A 22,966-nucleotide genomic window follows, 5' to 3' on the forward strand; every position below is an offset into this window, starting at 1 on the left:
TGGGGTCACTTTTGAGAAGCTTAATGCAGTTGTATAGACTTTGCATTTTTGTTTTAACTCTTAGACTTTGATAAGTGAGAACATGTTCTAAGCCATGTCTTCTGACACTCTAAACCCCCAAATTTCTGCCTTATGCTACACAAATATAACATTTTTCATTGTTTTTGTATGAAAAAATATATACAATCAGACTCCAGTTCCAGGATAGGTGTTAAATTCAGTCAGTGCGGTTAATTAAAATTTTCTATCACTTCAAACCTTTATTTAATTCCAAGGAAAAAAATTCCAGAAATAACAAAGTATGTTGGATCAGAAGAGTTTAAAATGAAAATCAATATGCATCTGTCAAATGTAATCAGAGCTCTATCTGATATGTCAAAAATCCAATTACACCTGAATGGAAATTGTTATCATTTTTTTCTTCTTCTTCGTTTAGCTGACAATCCTATGTATATTTAAGGCTGAAAGTAAAATCAAATGCATATAAGTTGTCATGGTCTCCATGAGTGGGAAATAAGTACACAATTGAAACTCTCTACTGTCACCAGTTCTGTGGGCAAGTCAAAATTTAATCTTACAGAAGGGATTAGATTTATATTTTTTCAGTATCTCATAAAGGGGCTGTGATAAATGCATTTTATGAAAACATTCACTGTAGGATTTCTCTATTCTGACTTGGCACAAGCACTCATTACCTTTTGCCACTTTTATTCTTACCAAATTCCCGTAGCTATAAAGGATTGTAATGTATTGGAGTCCGGCATGTATTGGAGTCCCTGACCCCTTGTAGGAACAGAAGAAGTCATCATTACACGTTATCCATTTTATTATCATATGTAAATGGTACTGTGATCTTTATCACAACTTGTATCAGGAAGAAAACTGGTATCAGAAGTAAAAGGTAAATGGTCAGACACTTACCTTGCAGAGGGGCCCTCGGTCCCTGAGTTCATTAGCAAACTCTCCATATTTGACATTAAAGCTGACCCTTGAACAACATGAATTTGAACTACTCAGGTCTCCTATATGTGGGTTTTTATAGTGCAGTATTAGAAATGTGTTTTCTCTTCCTTATGATTTTCTTTTCTGTAGCTTACTTTATTGTAAGAATACAGTATATAATACATTTAACATAAAACTATATGTTCATTGACTGTTTATGTTATCAGTAAGGATTCCAGCCAACAGTAGGCTCTTAGTAGTTAAGGCTTTAGGGGTCAAAAGTTATATGCAGATTTTTGACTTTGCATGGGAGTTGGCACCCCTAACTCTCAACATTGCCCGAGGGTTCACTTGTAGTTTGTTGCTTGTGAGGGCTGAGTTTTGAGATAGCTGAGCTCATATATAGCAAAACATATGCATGTGTTTAGGTAGTGAGAAAGAGTTAAATAATTGGTCAGTTATTTTCAAGCCATTAGTAAATCCTTACGTGTAATGTATATGTGCTAAGTTATCCAATCTTTCCTGCCTCCTAGGTTTCATCCCCAGAGGTAGTGGAAATGTGAGACCTTATCACCACAATTTGTCTTTCTTCCATGTGGAAGTATGTAATAATACAGTTATCCCTCTTTATATCTGTTACCGTATGAACCCCAGTTCTTCTGGTTCATCCCTCATTATCAGCATTAATATCCTCAAGAGCAGTACATGCACTTTTTAAAAATTTTTATTTAAATTTCTGTTAGTTAATATACAGTGTAATATTAGTTTCAGGTGTACAATATAGTGATTCAACACTTGGTGCTGAACCAGGTGCATCCCCTGGTGCTCATTGGTACATTCACTTTTTTAATCATAACTTCCTCTCTTTTCCAGACTCTAAGACTTTATTTACCACACATTCCTCTGGAATTCTCGATTGTCATAGGGAAAATCCTCTATCCCCAAATCAATCAATCTGACTGATTCCTGTACCTTCTTGAAACCTGACTCTACCCTGAGAAGACATTGTTTCCCTGTAATTAGAAAAATCCTTATCACCACTTTGAAATACACTATTATTATTGTTAGTTGCATTAAATATTCTAATTAATGTTTTATATTCCTTGATTTTTACATTTTAATGTTTAGCAATATTTTTTGTTCCAAAAGAAATCATAGAACTAAGAAAACCATAATATAAAAAAAGATGTCTTGGATTATCTATAAATATTGGAAACAATTCATATTTGCCAGAATATTTTTAAAATACTCCTATTTTTGGGGCTTCTGGTTTCACCAAGATGGCGTAGTCCTTTTCTTCCTACCCTACTCTAGACAAACAGTGGGAAAATCACATGTCCCCTGCTCAGTAGTCTCAGTAGGGCCAAGGAGATCATTGATTTTGCATCCTTCCACCCTCATGTCTCTTAAGCAGCACAGTTTGATTCCCCTTGCCTATCTCTGTTGATGGGGCCAAGCAGCAAAACTAATCTGTCATTCTCCCAGCTGAAGTAGGCAGTGCTCCAGTTCCCTTGCTACAACAGAGTTGGTGGAGCCAAGAGTAGAGTTTAATTTCTATTTCTTCCCTGGCAGAAACAGGTAGAGCTCAGAGTACCCCACCAGGAAGTTGTCAGCAGTGCTGTTTTAAGCTGAAAGCTCATCCTCACCCAGGAATAATGAGACCTAAGGAGCTGGTGCCTCGAGGAGCTACCTCTACCTACGTCTGTTGTCAGTGAGACAGCAAATTGGTGCATGTTGGGCTAGTAAGCAGTCTACTTTTCTTCCCTTTCTGGTGTCAGCAAGATCCAGTAGGGAGTAAACCAGGGCCATTAGCCACTCCTATTCCATCGCATTCCTTGGAGTCAGTGAGATCCAGTGGGGACCACAGTCTACACCCCTAGCAAGCATCAACAGGGTAAAATGAAGTGATCTGAGGCAGGATGGTTGGCTTTCTGAACCCTTCTCTCTATATGTGAGCCGGGACCAGTGGAAAACTGAGCCTCCAACCCCACCTAGCATCAGTGAGGTAGAATGAAGTGGTGACTGGTAGAGCTAGCTGGCACTCTGCTTCTTCCTGTCTTGTTCATTTCTCTTGGGCCCATCAGGGAACAGACCTTCCACACCACCCTTCTGCAATGAGGCAGTGTAAATCCATGTCCCACATTCTACTTCAACAAATAATTTTGAATTCTCATTGAACAAATTGAAAAAGGGAATCTGAGAAAAAAGGTAAGTTAAAGAACCAAATTGAAGTACTTGTACTGGTAAAATAAGTTAAATAAATATCTCACTGGATACGATCAAGAAGAGAATGGAAATGATGGAGAATAGAACCCGTGAATGTGAGGAAAAATTAGAATCATCACAGACTGAGCAACAGAGAGAAGATAAACTGAAAAATAAAAAAAGCACAGAGTTTCAGGGACCTGTTGGAAAATAATAAAAAGATAAAAGTCACATCAGAGCCCCAGAGGGAGAAGAGAGTCTGTGACTGAAACATTATTCAAAGATATAGTATCTGAAAACTTGTGATGAAATACGTAAATTTAAGATTCAAGAGACTAGTAAATGCCAAGTAGTTTAAAGCAACAGGAAAGCATAGCAAAACACATCGTGATTAAACTTCAGTGAACAAAAGACAGAAAGCAGCCAGAGAGAAATGGTGTGTTACAGGGAAACAGCAATTCAGATATCAAGAGAGTTCTCATCTGAAACCATGGAGGCCAGAAAAGGAAGAACTGTGAACTGCAAATTTTATATCCTGAGAATATATCCCTCATGAATGTAGGGGAAATAGACATTCTTAGATGAGGGAAAAGGAAGACGATTTTTTAAAAAAGATTTTATTTATTTATTTGACACACAGAGAGAGAGATCACAAGCAGGCGGACTGGCAAACAGAGAGTGGGAGGAGGCAGGCTCCCCGCCAAGCAGAGAGCCCGATGTGGGGTTCGATTCCAGGACCCTGAGATCATGACATGAGCCGAAGGCAGAGGCTTAACCCACTGAGCCACCCAAGCACTCCTGCCTTATGTTTGAGATTCTGGAATTAGAATTTCTGTAAGCCAATTCAAACCAGTCCTTAAAGAATGGATGAGGAGGGGCACCTGGGTGGCTCAGTGGGTTAAAGCCTCTGCCTTCCGCTCGGGTCATGATCCCAGGGTCCTGGGATCGAGCCCCGCATCGGGCTGTCTGCTCCGCGAAGAGCCTGCTTCCTCCTCTCTCTCTCTCTCTGCCTGCCTCTCTGCCTACTTGTGATCTCTGTCTGTCAAATAAATAAATAAAATCTTAAAAAAAAAAAAAGAAATGGATGAGGAGCACTAGGTGTGGTACATAAACAATGGACTTTGGAACACTGAAAAGAAATTAAATTTTAAAAAAAGAATAGATGAGAAGTATTCTCTAAACAGATAGAAAATGAAAACATAAGAAGAATTAGAACTTCAGAAAGTGAAGAACATTGAAATGGGTAAGATAAATATTAGTAGACTCTCTAACTTCTATTGAGTTCCTTAAATCATATTTGCTGATTGAAGCAAAAACTCTACTTCGTGTTATGGAGTCTATTTATATATCTCTATCTATCTAGAGAGAGAAAAAAAGTCTTAAGATAATTATATTTGAAATATGGAGCAGATAAAGTGACCTAAATGGAAACATATATTAATTGTATTTTCCTAATTTCTATATTTTTGATGCTCTGGTACCTGGGACCTTGTTGGGAACTGTCTCTCCCAGGGTTAGCTAATTCCCAGAGATAGCAAATGACTCATTTGTGAGCACCTTTTGTAGTCAAACTAACAAATTTAGAATCCACACCTCCCACACCTCTTCTGTTAGGCTTTTACATTCTAGACCAACATCCTCCTACCCTTATTACCCGGGGCTAGGAACACTTACTCTCTAAAGCCTACTGAAATTTTTCGAACTAGCCAATCCTAAACCTGTTTAGCCAATTTACCCTATCTTGCTCATTCCTTCCCATGAAAACCACAATAAAGACTTTTGCCTTTTCTCCCACCTCATGACTTACTCTGGTGCTTCTCCCTGTGGCCCTGAATGGCATGGCATGCCTCCTGTTTCTAGAGGTACATGAGTATAGAAACTTCTTCATGACAGTCACTTCTGTGTCTGTATGTTACCACATGTGATTAAAACAAATCCTGAGTACATTTTAAAATATAAGGTATATACACTTCATTCAAAGTAGCTAAATATTGATACCTGTGGACAGCAGTAGGTTACATGTGTATATTGAATTATCATTTAAAACAACTAAGAAAGTTACATGAAGAAATATACTAAAAAACATTATAAATCAGTTAGAATCCTAAAATATGCTCAAGTAGTTCATGGCAGTACCACTACACATAACCCTAAGATATTAGAGAAATAAAGCAGTGTTACAGACAGCTCTAAACATATAAATACAACAATGTGGGAGAAAATGCTTCATTTCTAGTAAATATCAAACTACCAGTATTCATCAACAATGAAATAGATAATATGAATAGTCCTATAACTATTAAAGAAATTGAATTCATAATTGAAAAACTTCCAAAAAGAAATTTTCAGGCTCACATGGCCTCAGTGGAAAATTCTATCAGATATTTACAGAATTAACATAAATCCTTCTCAAACTCTTCCCCAAAAAAGAAGGGGAAAGAACACTATATAACCTATTCTGTGACCAGCATTACCCTGAAAACAAACCCCAGAAAATCACAATAAAGAAAAACTACAAACTAATATTATTCATGAAATTAGACATAAAATGTCAATAAATTGAATCCATCACTATATAACAAAAAATACACCCACAACCAAATGGGGTTTATTCTAGAAGTAAAGACTGGTTCTGTATTTGAAACTGCATTAATATAATCCACCCTGTTAGAAAGATTAAGGGGGAAGAATCACATGTCAATCAATATGGAAAAAGCATTAGAATAAACCCAATATCCATTTCTTAGAAAACTCTTTATGACCTAGGAATAAAAGGGAATTTCCTCAACCTGATAAAGAGCTGACTTGATAAAACTACAGCTAATATCGGGTTCAATGATGAAACAAAGTACTTTCTCTCTAAAATAGGCAGGGACATAAGGATGCCATTCTCATCACTTATTTAAAGTGATTTAGGGGCGCCTGGGTGGCTCAGTGGGTTAAGCCGCTGCCTTCGGCTCAGGTCATGATCTCAGGGTCCTGTGATCGAGTCCCGCATCGGGCTCTCTGCTTGGCAAGGAGCCTGCTTCCCTCTCTGTCTCTCTCTGCCTGCCTCTCCATCTACTTGTGATTTCTCTCTGTCAAATAAATAAATAAAATCTTTAAAAAAAAAAAAGTGATTTAAAGGAAGTCCTAGTGAATACAAAATGGCAAGCAAAGGAAGCAAAGGCAAATAGAATGGAAAGGAAGAAAACAATCCCAGTTTTCATATCACATGATGGTCTATCAGAAAATCCGAAGAGATCTTAAAAAAAAAGTCTGTGGGAGTATTGAGTTCAGGAATGCTACAGTAAATAAGAACAATATACAAATCATATTTATATACACTAGCAGTGAGAACATGGAAACAGAGTTTAAAAACACAATACCATTTATAATCTTTCCAAATAAATGAAATACTTAGAAATAAATCTAACAAAACCTGTAGAGGACTTATATACAAAAATGATAAAATCAAACAACTTATAAATAGAGATAACACTGTATTCATGTGGTGCAAAACTCAATATAGTAAAGATGTCAGTTCTACCCAAATTGATCCATAGGTTTAATGCAATTCCTGTCAAGATGCTCACCCCTTGGGGTGCTCGAGTGGTTCAGTCGATTAAGTATCTGACTCTATTTCGGCTCAGGTCATGATCCCGGGGTCTTGAAATCGAACCCTAAGTTTGACTCCGTAGTCAGCACAGAGTCTACTTGGGATTCTCTCTCTCCCTCTCCCTCTGTCCCAACCCCCCCACTTACATACACTCTCTCTCTCTCTCTCTCTCTCTCTCGAAAGTAAATAAATAAAATCTTAAAAAAAAAAGATGATCATAACTTATGCAAATTTAACTTAAAACAATGCTAAGCAAATAGTTCTTATATTTCACTAATAGCAAATTCCATAAGAGGAAAAATTAATAAATTGGGCATCATTAAACTAAAATATTTTGCTATGTAAAAGCCCAAGAGAAGATAATGAAATGGAAAGCTACAGACTGGGTGAAAATATTTGCAAAACATGATAAAGGATTGGTATCTAAAACATAAAAAGTACAGAAAACTCACTAATAAAAATACAATTAAAGTAGAATATGATCAAAGAACATGAACAGACATTTCACCAAGGAAGATATACTGGTGACTAATAAGCACATGAAAAGGTGTTCTATATAATTAGTCTTTAGGGAAATGCAAAATAAAACCATAATGAAATTTTACTACAAACACATTAGAATGGTTAAACTAAAAAAATACTAACAACATAAAGTGTTGGGAAAGATGTAGAGAAGTGATTGCTCATACACCACTGGAGGGAATGAAAAGGGATAGAACCATTCTGGAAAACTGGTAGTTTTTTGTAAAGGCAGACATGCGACTCTTTGTCATGCAATAGTTTCACTCCTGGGAATTTATCCCAGAAAAAGGAAAGTTTATTTATCCATAAAAACATGTGCATGAATGTTCATGGCATATTTATCCATATAGTAGCCCAAATCTGCAAACTACCTAGTTGCCTGTCAGTAGGTGAATAAGAAGCAAACTGGTCCATCCATAACACGAACTACAGCAGTAGAAAAGAATGAAACACTAATAAGCACAACTTGATCAAATGTCCAGGGACTTAACACTAAATGAAAAGGCCAATTTCAAAAATTTACTTACAATATGATTCCATTTATTTAATATTCTTGATGTGACAAATTTCTAGAAATGGAGCATGGATTAGTGGTTGTAATGATTCAAGGATGGAGTAGGGATCGAGTAGGGGTGTCTGTAAAGGGTCAACCAGAGGGATCCTTGTGGTGGTGAAAATTTCCTATATCTTGACTATATCAATATAAATATCCTGGGTTCCCCCTCTTTTTTCCTTTATTAAAAATTTATTTATTTTAGAGAGAGCACTCGAGGGAAGATGCATTGGGGAAGGGCAGAGGGAGAGACATAATCTCAAGCAGACTCCCCAGTGAACCCAACATGGGGCCTGATCCTACAACCCTGAGATCATGACCTGAGCTGAAATCAAGTCAGATGCTTAACCAAGTGAGCCACCCAGGTGCCCTTAAATATTTCTGGTTTTTATATTCTTTTATAGTTTTACAGGATGTTACCATGGAAGATAGCTGGGTAAAGGGTATATGGGATCTCTCTTTCATTTCTTAAAGCTTCATACTTATAATTATTTCAAATATTTTTGTATTGTATATGGGTGATATTATAAGAGAATAAGCTAAAGGATAAATATATATACTGTGTTTGGTATCTGTAGTATCTACTGCTTAAAAGATATACTATGCATCACTTATATTTATATGATTGCTAATAATCAGAGCTAAATAAGCAGAGTTCTAGCATTAGCATTTCGTAAGGAGACATTTTTGTTTGTTTGTTTAAAGATTTTATTTATTTACTTGATAGAGACACAGCGAGAAAGGGAACACAAGCAGGAGCGTGGGAGAGGGAGAAGCAGGTTTCCCGCGGAGCAGGAAGCCCGATGTGGGGCTCAATCCCGGGACCCTGGGATCATGACCTGAGCCGAAGGCAAACGCTTAATGACTGAGCCACACAGGCTTTTTCCCTTATAAGAGATCATTGATATGTTTCATGTTGATTTTAGTTAACATATATCATGTAATTTGACAATCAATAATAAAAATGTTATTTGATAAAGTAGTATGTTTTTGATACCAAATATTGCTATTTGTGAATTGGAGGACATCTTTAAGACCTCAGTGTTTAGGGGTTCCTGGTGGCTCCGTCAGTTAAGCATCCAACTCTGATTTTGCCCCAGGTCATGATCTCAGGGTCATGGGATTGATGTCGTTGTCAAGGGATTGAACCTGGCTCAGTGATCAGCATGGAGTCTGCTAAAGATTCTCTTCCCCTTTCCATCTGCCCCTCTTCCTGTTCTCTCTCTCAGTCTCTCTCTGTAAAAATATAATAAATAAAATCCTTAAAAAAAAAAAGAGCTCAGTGTTTAGTGACATTTACCATGCGAGCTGCTGCCTAACGTAAAGTATGCCCAGGTCTCCAGATAATTGTCATGAATGTTTATTAAATTATGTCTGCTGCTGAGCATGATTTCACATTTTTAATAAAAATTCTCCTCCTATTATGTCAAATGACCAATTTAACACACAAATAAGCACAGGTTCTAATCACATAGATTTGTAATTATGATTTATAGCGTAAAGCAGGTGGATTTCTTAACTAGTCAGTGAAGCTACTGATTTTATTACAAGACACAAAGCTACAGCTTTTCTTATGCAAAGATGTCTGGATGCCTGGCTTTTAGAAAAGCCTCTATAATCTGAAATTTAGACCCACATACACCACTAGAGTATTTCTACTCAGAGAACAGAAATTGAATTATTAAAATAGTTTATATAATGTCTGGGCTTGTAAAATGGAGCCCAAGGCACCGTGCCCCCCCCCATTTTAAAAATGCAATTTTCCTAGTTGCAGAAATAAAGGTGAAAGATACTCTAACAAAGAGAAGACTAGTATCTGCTTAGGCATTATAGGCCTTTAAGACAGGTAGAATGGTTGATAGATGTATAGATGAATCGATGGAGAGAAGGGAAAGCAGAGAAATAAGTAAATTTTAAATGGTGAACTTTTGGTGGGACATGATTTTCCTTTAGTAAAATCTGCTTATAGTAAAATTTCCTACAGTGAATTGAAACTTGGTAACTACTACTGACCTCCAGCATTTCCTCTTCTTCTCACATCTGATATTCTTCCTGTTTCATTGAGAATAGACTCAAATCAGAGTCTAATTATCTGGTTCTTCCATTATACCAACCAGCCTAATTCTATTTTTCACCCCTATGTCTTATATCCCCTCCCATTATATCGGAAAAGTTCTCTATACCCTTGTAGCCATCCCTCTACTTGTTTGCTGAATCCATTAACTACATGGAACTCTCCAGAAGTTTCTCCTTTTGTCTTCTCTATAATAATTCTTATTGTATTATTCCTAGCAACATACACATGCTATAATAATAGCTCCTGATGTTCAAAGACATGTCTCTTTTTACCCCTTATCCTTGCCAGCTACAATCTCATTTCTCTGATTGCAGAACATGGTAGAAGCTTGTCTATATTTATGGTCCTCACTTCTTTTTTTTTTTTTTTAAGATTTTATTTATTTATTTGACAGATAGAGACCACAAGCAGGCAGAGAGGCAGGCAGAGAGAGAGGAGGAAGCAGGCTCCCTGCCAAGCAGAGAGCCCGATGTGGGGCTCGATCCCAAGACCCTGGGATCATGACCTGAGCCGAAAGCAGAGGCTTTAACCCACTGAGCCACCCAGGTGCCCCCGGTCCTCACTTCTTAAACCATTATCTTTTTCACCTAATCTGGCAGTATGGCCCATCTGTCCATGGGTACTCCTTTTAAGTTCATCAGTAACCTAACACTGCCAGATCTAATCATCTGTATGCAGTCCTTGTCTTGTCCAGCTCATGATCTTTACTCAACACAGCTGGTCTCTGACTGTTTTGGAAACAACTGGCTTCCAGGACTTCATTCACCTTTGATTCTCCTTCTCTCTCTCTCTGAAGTCCTCCTCATTCTCTTTTGCTTGCTTCTCCCTTATTCCCATCCCTGTGACTTCCTGGAGGCCCAAGGCTCAGTCTTCTTTTAATTTCTAGCCACATTCCTTCCCTATGAGGTCTCCTCATTCAGCCACATATGAGATTATAAGAACTTCTAAATTGGGGCGCCTGGGTGGCTCAGTGGGTTAAAGCCTCTGCCTTTGGCTCAGGTCATGATCCCAGCGAGCCCCGCATCAGGCTCTCTGCTCAGCAGGGAGCCTGCTTCCTCCTCTCTCTCTGCCTGCCTCTCTGCCTACTTGTGATCTCTATCTGTCAAATAAATAAATAAACAAAATCTTAAAAAAAAAATAAAAGAACTTCTAAATTGATAGGCCCAGCTTCAGCCTCTCCTTAAATCCACTTCTTATAGCCACTTGCTATCTCCACAGTCCCTGCCATGGATGTCTACAAGGCTTCTCAAACTTCCTTGGGTGCTCTGTGCAAATGACACCTTATCAGAGAAGCCTCCAACCACCCTATATTAACATCCACATGACTCTCTAACCCTTTATTGTTTTATTTACACCTTGCATACAAATACATTTTTTTATTGCTTGACTCCTACCCTTGCCCCCTAATGCATACTGGATTGCATGACTCAGGAAAGCAGGGGATACATTTTTTTCACTGTTTCATTCCCAGTGCTTATTATAGTGCATGGCACATAGCATTTTCTGAATGAGGAAGTGAGGTATAAAACAGTAGAGAAACAGTGTTCTACTGTACAAAATGGGATTATGTGGATGGAACTGGAGTACTACCTTTGCCATAGCAAAATCTTGATTATGTATATTATATTCACTTTTTCATAAAGGAAAAATCTCATTTAGAAATATAAATAATTTTCGGGTGGCTCAGTCTCTGCCTTCAGCTCAGGTCATGATCCCAGGGTCTTGGGATTGAGCCCCACATTGGGCTCTCTGCTCAGCAGGGAGCCTTTTTCCTCCTCTCTCTCTCTGCCTGCCTCTCTGCCTACTTGTGATCTGTCTGTCAAATAAATAAATAAAATATTTTTAAAAAAAGAAATATAAATAATTTTCTCTGTGCTAATAACAGAGCAAAGATTTAAGCTTCTAAAGGTCATGCTCTACACTGTATCATAGAGTATTCCTATAAGTAGAGAGATCTCACATGCATATACATATACACATGTGTTTACGTGTGTGCACGCATGTGCGCACACACACACACACATGCTACTTAGTATGATGCAGGGGTAAGGAATGCATGGTAGTTGATCAATAAAGTATATTAGTTGTAGTACTAGACATTATTTTATCTTAGAATTTTCTGTGGGTGATCTTAATTGAAATTAAAATTAGCTACTTTCCAAGAAAATGTTCAATTCCCTGAAATTAATTTTTTGAATCTTATTTATCTTTTCTATTTGTGAGGAAAAAATGTTATCACAGGATATTAGAGCTGGAAGGAACACTAAGGTAGTCTATTCTAAACACACAGGTAAACTTCAAAACCCTTCTTTCATCATTGTCAGGACTTATGCAGCATGTATTTGATGGCCTTTAATCATAGCAAACTCTCTCCTTCACTGTGCATCTGGTCAGGAGGCTCTGATTTTTTTTTTTTCGTTTTGTTTTTATTTACTTTTATTATGTTGTTAGTCACCATACATTACATCATTCGTCTTTGATGCAGTGTTCCCCAATCCATTGTTTGCATATAACACCTAGTGCTCCAAGCAATACGTGCCCTCCTTAATACCCATCACCAGGCTGACCCATCCCCCACTCCCCTCCCCTCTGAAACCCTCAGTTTGATTCCTGGAGTCCAGTCTCTTGTGGTTCGTCTCCCCCTCCAATCCCCCTCCCACCCCGCCACCTCACTTTTCCTTTCCTTCTCCTAATGTCCTCCATGTTATTCCTTATGTTCCACAAGTAAGTGAATAATTTACTTTCTCTGCTTGCCTTACTTCACTTAGAGTAAAACGCAATCCCTGAAATGTCCTCTTTGCTCTTCATTAGATGCCCCCATTCAGTTGAGTCAAGATACAAGTAGGAAAGGAAGAATCCTTCATCCCTAGCTTATCCATGATCGTGGCTGCCAAATAGCAATCAAAATCAAGTTTCTTTATCTGTCCTATGTTTTTTTTTTTAAAGAGGTCTTTTAAAAAAATAATTAATTTATTTATTTATTTGAGAGAGAGAAACAGAGATAGAGGGAGAGACAGAGATAGTAAGAGAAAGCACAGGCAGGGAGAAGAGGGATAGGCAAGCTCCCCACTGAGCAGGGAGCCCAACACAGGGCTCAATTCCAGGACCTTGGGATCATGACCCGAGCTGAAGGCAGGTGCTCAACCCACTGAGCCACCCAAGCACCCCTGCCTTATGTTTGAGATTCTGGAATTAGAATTTCTGTAAGCCAATTCAATGGCATCCCATACTTCAGCCTCTAACATAAGAAAAGATAATTTCATGAATTAGATTTGCTAGAGCTATAATAACTAAATACTAGACTAGGTATTAAAACTGGCTTAAACAAAATAAATTTGTTTTCTCGAGCTAATTTGTTTTGCAAGCTAGAAGTTTAAGATCAAGGAATTGGGAGGTTTGGTTTCTTCCAAGGTGTCTCTCTTTGGCTTGTAGATGGTTGCCTTCTCATCATGTCCTCACATCATCTTTCCTTTGGGGTATGCACATTCCTGGTGTGTGTTTGTGTAACTGAATTTCCTCTTTTTATAAGGACACCAGTCATATTGAACTAGAGCCCACCTTAGCAGTCTTATTTTAACTTAACCGCATCTGCAAAGGCCCTAACTCCGAATATAGTCACATTCTAAGATACAGGAGATCAGGGCTTCGTCATATCAATAGTGGCCAGGGAACAGTGGCCACACATAATCCACCTCCTCAGGAACCAATGAAAGAACTCTTCTCCAAACCACCACATTAACAATTCTGTTCCATTTTTTTTTTTTAGTCATAGTTTAAAAATTTTTGAAATCATTTTTTCAAAAAATAAAATATCCAAGTAGAAAGTGAATAGATTTCATGTTTGAAACTGGTTGGAGACAAGTCCTGTTCATCTCGTACTCTTATTTAAAATTAAAATTTAAAATTTGTACTCATTTAAAATAAAGCACGATAACCAAAATAATAGCATGACTTAGGGTGTTAATATGTTTCTTAGTATCTCTTTGATTACCTGACATGGGCCGTTCCTACGGCCATGCTAAATATTAGAAATTATGCTGTGGGAAGTAGTAATGTCATACCACTCAAGTGATTAAAAATGAATCTCCCAGGATGAAATACTTTTATTGCTAAAATGAGGATTATGCTCATTTTACTCTCTTGAGAAGATTTTCTTCTAAGAAGGCAGGAAACCTCATAGCCATTAAAGCATTGTATAATTTCTGTATTTCAAATGAGAGATCAGTGCATAAATATTTCTAACACCTTTAATCAAAAGAGCAATCAAAATAGCAGTTTTAAAATGCACTGAATAAAATTTGAATGCTAAGTGCAACAAGACCATAGGAGATTTCAAAGGCAAAATAGTAATATCACACTTTGTAATGTTTCTCAGATAGTAAGCACAAAGTATTATCAGGGTTTTGAAAATTCTTTAAATAATGTATATCTCTCATAAAATATATAAGTCCATAAAATTAACTGTGTAAAATAAAATGTGCATATCCCAATGTTTATTAGGGTTTTGACCTTGAAGAATGATAGCTGTAATAGAAAAAAAGTAAATATATGTGTGGTTATTTTGTGTGGTTACCATATGGAAGTGGGATAAAACAGAAAGAGATAAGCTCAAGCAAATGTTTTGAGTTTAGAATGTTTATCAACCTAATGAGTATCATCATAGTAGCCGGATTTCCTTGTCAGAAGATAGAAAAAAACTTATATGGTTTCTCTCAGCTTTCTGCTAAATTCCTATGAAGATGCTGAAATAAGCCTCTGGCAAGACTGAAAATTAAAACTGGCCACAAACCTATTCCAAGAACTTAGATGCACCTAATACAATGCCCAGATGAGATATATAAAATACAGGCCTTGGGGCGCCTGGGTAGCTTAGTCCTTAAGCATCTGCTTTCCACGGGAAGCCTGCTTCTCCCTCTCCCACTCCCCCTGCTTGTATTCTCTCTCTTGCTTTCTCTCTCTCTGTCAAATAAATAAATAAAATCTTAAAAAAAATAAAAATAAAGGCCATATGCTTGCTCTTGGATAGATCATGAATAGGCAAAAATGTCAGCTATCCCAAAAGTATAAATGTAGGATGATTGTATTAAATGTAGTGTTTGCCACCCCATCCATTTCCTGGAGCTAACTGTTCATTCCAAATGTAGGAAAATTCTTTTAAAAAATGAGCTGGAGGAGGAGGCACTTAGTCCCACTAGAAAGTAAAACCTGTAATTACAGCAATGTGACATGTACAAATGAAGAGAAAAAAAGACTGACATCTAAGAAATCCAGAAAAAGAGTAAAATATGTATGGACATGCCATGAAGGTAGCATTTCAAGTCAGTGAATTTTTTTTTTAACAAGTGGTTTTGTATAATTAGCCCCATATAGAAAATCAGTAACATTAGATACATTCTTCTTCATTTCATATATATGGATAAATTACAAATCGATCCAATCACTATAAAAATGAGAGCATATAGGTATTAGAATAAAACACGGGTAGATTTTTTGTATGGTAGAAGTGAGGACAGCTTTCCTGTCTCTATTCAAAGTGTTCCACAGGATAATGGGAAAACCACAGGAAATAAAACTCATTTGTGAGATACAAAATGAACTCGATAAATTCTCGAAGTTCTTTTTGATGTTAAATTTCAGTGATTTCATGGAAGTGAACAGTAGCACAGTGATTCTTACTATACAAAGATGGAATAACAGTGAAGGAGGCTTATGATCACTTCGGCGGAGAACTCCCTCTACTTGTAGACCGGTAAAACGTTACAGCCACAAATAGGCTACTGGAATTTTAAGTAAATGAACTTATCATTGCATTGTCTTTCCATAGTTTCGATTCAAAGATTATAAGAAAGCATGATGTTGAAAATGAATTACCCTTTTCGTATCTTTGTCTTGGCTCCTTACACCATCTAAATGTGTAGGTTTTACTTTTAGTCACACTGAAAGCTATTTTTAGTGATAACATAGAATTTTATAAGGGTAAATGATCCTTTCTAAACTTGATTTCCCTGGGGATACGTGGATGGTTTATTCCACCAGCTCTTTCTCTTTTTATTCCTATTCCAACTCTTTATCCTATCCTCTTGCTACTTTTACCCATTTGAATGCAATGATTCATTAAACCTCTAGAGTTCATGAAGACAAAGTTGAAGATGGCAGACACTGTTTAGATATCTTAAGCAACACTGTCTTCTTTGACCAGTTTTTGCACCAAATTGTCTCACTTGCTCCACTTCTAAAATGAGAAACATAGTAGCGTGTAATTTGCAGTGATTTTCCGAGATTGAAGTGGGGTATTGTGTGAAAAATACTTAGCACAGTGCCTGGCATGGAACAAATACTCAATACTTATTAAGTAGTATTCATATTAATTATTAACTATGATTAACTATGCTATGAGACAGAACATTTTCATTTCCTGAAGGAGTAAAATTTAAAATTTAAAAACATAAGAATTTTGAGTCAGGATATTTTGCACAGGGGCCATTTTCTAATCTTTTCTTAATGTTCTTAATGGTTTAGTACAGTGTTCTTAGCTGAGAAAAAATAGCTTCAAAAATCATTGATTTTTATAACAAAGAATTTAAATAACCAGAATATAGTCAAATAATCTCTTCTTTTCTTATAAAGAAATAGTGTTACTCTTCAAAATAAAGGAAGACATCCTTCCCTCAGAAATCCTCACTGCTTTAAATAGCCAGAAGCTCACCATGCTTCCAGCCTCTCAATACTTGTCCAATAGGAAGGACACATTGTTTTTCAAAGTGTGGCTGCATGACCATGTGCTTCTAGAACTAATAAGGAGCTACATAAACATGCAGCTTTTGGGTCCCAGCCCAGACTGAATAAGTAAGAATGTATAGGTGGAGCTTAGCAGGCTTCTAACAAGTTTTGCAGGTGATTCTTATGTTAACAGTTGAAAATTTTCAATTTTATTAGAACACAAGAAGATGCTGTCAGTTTTTCTGTCTTCTGGGGTTTAAAACCTGGAGTGGATCCCCCTTTCTTTCACAAATAGTCTTTGGCTTCCCTCCTGGATCAATTGAAAAAATGAACACTTTACTGGTAACAATTTTGGTACTACTCCAAGCTGAAACCTGGAGCTACTCCAAGCTGAAACCTGGAGCTGTTATTGTCTAGAAAAAAAAAAATACAAAGTATTAAAAGGGTCAAAAATTGCTGTACTTTGGCTTTTGCAAAATGTAGCTGAAGACTTGGGGGCACCTGGGTGGCTCAGTTGTTTAAGCATCTGCCTTCTAGCATAGCCTGGGGCTCCCTGCTCAACCTGGAGTCTGCTATTCCTTCTCCCTTTGCCCCTCCCCCATCTCATGCTCCCTTGCGTGCTTTCTCTCTCTCTCTTTCTCAAATAAATAAATAAATAAGATCTTCTAAAAAATGTAGTAAGACTTGGAAAGACTCATGGGTTTTATGGTTCTTTTATCACTCTGGGAAACCCAAGCCATCACTTCTCAACATTTCCTCATCCCTTCCAGCCTCATCAGGAGAAGCTTCTTGCCTCAGGATAAAATGTGTTTTTAATAGGGTTGTTGGCATTTAAGGAAAATTAGTGAAGCCAGTGAAGTGCGCTTATAATTTAGCGTGAAGCATTTTCTTGCTCAGAAGTGATTTTGAAAAACTGATAATAAAGGAATTAGGAGATTATATTCAGCTGTTAAAATTATATTTGCATAAGACTAATGAATCATAGACCTGTACCCCTGAAACATAATATATGTTAATTTAAAAAAAGAAAGGAAAAGAAAAAAATTATATTCTGAAAATGTTTACCACATTAAAAAAATTTTTTGTGTGTTTTTTACAGGAATCGCATTGCCTCCTAAAGGAACTATAGATATCCCAGTGTTATTTATGCCCCACATTATGAAATTACAGAGAACAATGGTCATTGTTCAAATGATGAGGGCGAACAGAGAAAGTTGGCCTATTGACAATTTTGATGAATTGAGCACAGAGATGAAAAGGTAACTTTTAAACAAGGACATTGAATGAAAATGATTTTGACTGGCGCTGACATGATCCCTTTCTTTTCTATGGTATGCAATGTAAAGTTCATGATTTTATATTCTCTGACGTGTTGAAATTTATATGTTCAGAAGAGGAAAATACATTCGTTATATGGGTATAATACATATCGTTTGACGTTCAGAGGGATTTGAAGTTCAGAGTGATGAACTAGTCAACCTTAAGTATCAGGTCAATGAATCAGAATCAGAGACAGGCAAAGGGACTCCTTCTGACTGGGAAAATAGCTCCTGCTGAGGCAACAAATAATGAATCTCCAGAGAACAACCTGAAGCAGCCTATCTTGGCAAAGTATAGGACTGGTGATGCTGGCTTTCACCAAGTGATGGCCCTGTGCCAGGTGGGGTGACGCCCTGAGGAAACGCCGCCATGACTACTGCCATTAACTGTGTCCCTACCAGGATGCGCTTCACTGAAATTTAAGCAAACTCCGATGATACAAAATGTATTTGTTTCTCTGCTTTTATAGTTTCATTAAATAATGATAAAGAAGTCTTAATTTAAAAGGAATTCTTACTTTGTCCTATGTGTGGATATTTCTTCTCCACATTTAAAACAATTCTGTGAGCCCCCTGGTGTCCGTTCTGCCATGATGTTCACCATTCGGACAGTCAAGACTGCCTATGATTTGTGGGTCCCAGGGTAAAATGAAAGTGAGGGAGCCCTTGTTCAAAAATGGTTGAGAGTTTCAAGACAGTTACAGTGGTGCATTAAACAAGCATGGAACAATTCTATATGTGGGGTCCTTGTGCTGTTCGTTGCACAAGTAGTGTGCTCATGAAGCTAGTCGTGCCTACTGTGTCTTAGGTTTCATTTTTAACAAGGAAAGTCCATTTTCAACAATGACCAGACCCATTTTGTACCATTGCTCTTGTCTTGATGGTATATGATAGACTTAGCATATTTTGACAAGCTCCCTCTTTCTTTTACTGATATCCCCCAAAAGTAAATTCTTTGTCACTGTACTTAACAGTATTTTTTGTCTTTTGCATTTTGCCTGTCCAATTTAGAATATAACCCATATGAACTGCATTACCTCTGATAAATCACATTTTAGTCTCATCAATAAATGCCAGTACGGGGGCACCTGGGTGGCTCAGTGGGTTAAGCCACTGCCTTTGGCTCAGGTCATGATCCCAGGATCCTGGGATCGAGTCCCGCATCAGGCTCTCTGCTCAGCAGGGAGCCTGCTTACCTCTCTGTCTCTGCCTGCCTCTCAGTCTACTTGTGATTTCTCTCTGTCAAATAAATAAATAAAATCTTAAAAAAATAAATAAATAAAAATAAATGCCAATACGAACTTTAAAAGCAGGGGAAAAGTTCTTTATTTTTCACTCACATCTCAGGATCATTGTGTTACATTTTTGTTTGTGAATAATTTCCCAGGGCTTGCTTTGAAATGTTCATAACATTTACAGATGTTTTGTATTTCATAGTTTCTCTCTATGAAAGTTTAAATTTATGAGCTCTGCTAAAATACCAGTAAGTTAATAATGAATATTCTCTTTCATGCTAATATTGAAAGTGTTCCTGTTTTTGTTTACTCTTCCTAATTTAATTTCTCATTAGAACCATGGGAGTAGAAAGTGGAGAAATCCAAGAAATACACTGGAAATACCCTATCCTTGGGCTTCCACAGGCAGTAAGCCCTAAATTCCCTCAAGGTACGTACATTTTGGAGTCAGAGAACAGGAAGATTCTAAGTGATCTTAGAGGCTCCTTTAATCCCATCTTTTCTTGTACAAGGAAGAGAACTAAGGTCCAGAGGAAGTAAGTCATGAAGTGACAGAGGAGGTAGGAGCACCAGGACTGAATCTGGTCTCCTAATCATAAGTCCAGTGATCTTTCCACCAAACCACACCATTTCATGTTGTTCTTCCCATTGGTGAAAACCTCAAAATCAGCTAAGATAGAAATATCAGGGATGCCTGGGTAGCTCAGTGGGTTAAAGCCTCTGCCTTCGGCTCAGGTCATGATCTCGGGGTCCAGGAATGGAGCCCCGCGTTGAGCTCTCTGCTCAGCAGGGAGCCTGCTTCCCCCCTCTCTCTGCCTGCCTCTCTGCCTACTTGTGATCTCTGTCTGTCAAATAGATAAATAAAATCCTTAAAAAAAAAAGATAGAAATATCATTAACATCATACCCCTTCATCCCTCATTCTGTGAGGCCCTTATTGAACTGCTCTAGGTCTGTAAGATTCCCAGGTACTTTGGTTCTTAGATCACACTTATTTGCCAGATTCCAGCTTCTGTGTAACTCTAAATCTTATCCAAGAACTATCCTATGGGGACACTGTTGTCCCAGACACTAAACTTCTATGATGTCCTTCAGAAACCAGTCAGAATGTACTGAAGTTTTCACAGAGGTTCACTTCACTACCATACACAAAACGTAAAATCCCTACTCTTAAAATGCCTTTCTTTTTCTCAGCGACCCCTCTTTTTCTTTCCCCGATTCCAAACTTCTCTCAAGTGTCTATGTGTTCTCTTTCCTCAGTACTCTTCTCACTTCTCCTGCCTTCCTTGATTTTCCCATTTTCTTCCCAGAGTAAGCCTGAGAAATACAATTCCTCTTGGCTGTCCATAAAGCTACCGCCTACCAGGCCTTACGCATAGCTCTTCATAACTGAGGAACGCTGAATTGCTCAGCCCCACAAAGAGATAATCACTTTGGAGCCCCTCTCCTAAGCAATACAGATGACCTGAAAGAAGTCTTGAAATTTTGAATTTTTTCTTCTCCTTCCAGTACCAGTGTTTGGTAGTGAAGCAGAGTTAGTCCTTTACTGGCATATATTGTGTCACCACACCTCAAAAGGAGAGAAAAATAGTAAGTTTGACTCATGGATAACAGCATTTCCCCAGATCCACTGAAGGCCAAGGTTACATATCGCTTTATGTCGTTTGATTTGAAAAACCACATACTAGCTGTACTTTTGACAGTAAATGTCATTTGTCTTACTTGAAGTATTTTTGCTCTTAAGTTAAAAAATTATCAACACATAAATGTTTCAAATATTCTAAATTATCTTCTGAATGCCTCACAAACATGCCAAAATGATTCTTTTATTTCCTTATGGAAGATAATTGTTTGTATACTTTCCATAGAGTCGAACGGTTCAAAATTTATAATACAGTCATCTGATCAAAGTGATATAATAAACCCTAGACGTTACTCTGTTGAAATACTAACAGCAACATTGCTCATGCAGACACAGTTTTGTTTTTCCCAGATTAAAGATTTAAAGCAGATTTTTTTCCATCTGAAACAAAGCCCATGGAAACAAAAAACGTAAATTTCTTGCAGCATTTTCTTCAAAGAAAGTTAAACATGCTGCAGAAACAAAAAGCCATTTTCTATCAAATCACGTCTCTTGGTAATTATTCAATTTTTAAATTAAGTGTGAGTTCTGTAAATAGCCTGTGTTGCTTTAGCACAATCCAGTAATAACATCAGTGTTCTGAAACAGATTGTGTACTAGTTATTAAATCATTTTAGCAGAAGTCTAAAGCCTATCCTAGTAATTATTTTTGCCTACAAATGCCCTTGAGAAAAAAATGAGTACAATTATATAAATACATATTGCTTTCCTTCTGTACAGTCCATCCTTCATTCTTATGAACACATCAGAGAGAACCTATTGCATTCCCTGCTCGACTGCATCACCTTTGATGCTTACTGTTTCTCTTCTGTTTTTCTGTGTCTTTCACTCAGGTTATTCTTAAACCCAGGGTATTTGTTGTTCTGTGAGCCACCTTTTCTTTGTGTATATTCCTATCTGCTCCTATCCGTTGGGGCAGATAATTGGAAAAGGACTCTACTACTCTCACACTATGAAGACAATGGAATGTGAATCCATTGTAATTGAGTAATCCGTGCATTGCCAGGGCACTAATTTCCGAAGGACTTAGAGGACAAGACTAGTGACATGATACTAATTGTAACTTTGATCACACTAATTTCCAATTTAATGCTTTAAGACTGAAGCTAATTAAAACCAGAGAAGCCTGTACATTTTCCTCAATCATTTCAACCCTCTTAATTTACATCTTGTATCTCACTACTTACTCTAAGTTCAAAATGTTCAATATCAACCTGTAAGTTTTAGAATTAAAAATAAATTTATGTTAGATATTTGTAAGTGTGGTGCATAATTAGAAAAAACATAAATCTGAGGTCATTATCTAGTTGTGCAGTTTAGATGAATATATTATTATTGATGTCACCACAGTACAGTATAATACATTTTAAAAGCTTTTTTATATTGATTTTCCTTTTATCCCCCATTAAATATATATTTTATGTGCATTTGAATTGATAAAAATACAACATCTAACATATATATGTGTGTGTGTATATATATATATATAAATATATATACACGCTTTTTTAAAGATTTATTTATTATTTTTTTAGAGGGGAGGAGGGGCAGAGGAAGAAAGAAAGAGAGAGTCTCAAGCAGACTCCCTGCTGAGCGTGGAGCCGGACATGGGGCTCCATCTCATGACCGTGAGATCACGGCCTGAGCCAAAAATCAAGAGTCAGACGCTTAACTGACTGAGCCATCCAGGTGCCCCAAGAATCTAATGTATTTTTGCGAAAAATTATATTTATTCATGTGGGCTCTAGTGTACTTGGCGCATGATATTATAGAGCTAATGCCAAAGGAATTCATTGATAACTCATTTGTATATAGAATTTTTATAGAAATGATATTTTGGTTTCTCACAAGATCACTGACAACTTCTTCTGTACTTAATATAAGAAAACATTGAAATTTAATATATATGTAAAAATATATAAAGGTTCAGGGGCACCTGGGTGGCTCAGTCAATTGAGCATCCAATTTTTGGTTTTAGCTCAGGACATGATCCTAAGATCCAGCCCTGCAGTGGGCTCCAGCCTTGCATGGGGCTCCCCGCTCAGCACGGAATATTCTTGAAGAGTATCTCCCTCTGACCCTCCCCCCACTTGTGCTTTCTCTCTCTCAAATAAATAAATAACTCTTTAAAAATATATATAAAGTTTCAATGCT

The 22,966-nt window shown here is 37.2% G+C and overlaps 1 protein-coding gene across 1 annotated transcript in view; it reads left to right on the plus strand.

Annotated features, from left to right (window-relative positions):
- CFAP47 (cilia and flagella associated protein 47) overlaps positions 1 to 22,966 on the plus strand; it is a 529,980-nt gene that overhangs the window by 448,671 nt on the left and 58,343 nt on the right. Inside the window, exons 59-60 of the mRNA XM_045089444.1 lie at positions 17,717 to 17,876; positions 19,507 to 19,601. Of these exons, the coding sequence (XP_044945379.1) occupies positions 17,717 to 17,876; positions 19,507 to 19,601 (255 nt within the window). The remainder of the gene's footprint in view (positions 1 to 17,716; positions 17,877 to 19,506; positions 19,602 to 22,966) is intronic.

The sequence above is a fragment of the Mustela putorius genome, unplaced genomic scaffold (assembly GCF_011764305.1).
Source record: "Mustela putorius furo isolate JIRA1106 unplaced genomic scaffold, ASM1176430v1.1 tig00003836_pilon_pilon_pilon, whole genome shotgun sequence".
NCBI classification, from domain to species: Eukaryota; Metazoa; Chordata; class Mammalia; order Carnivora; family Mustelidae; genus Mustela; species Mustela putorius.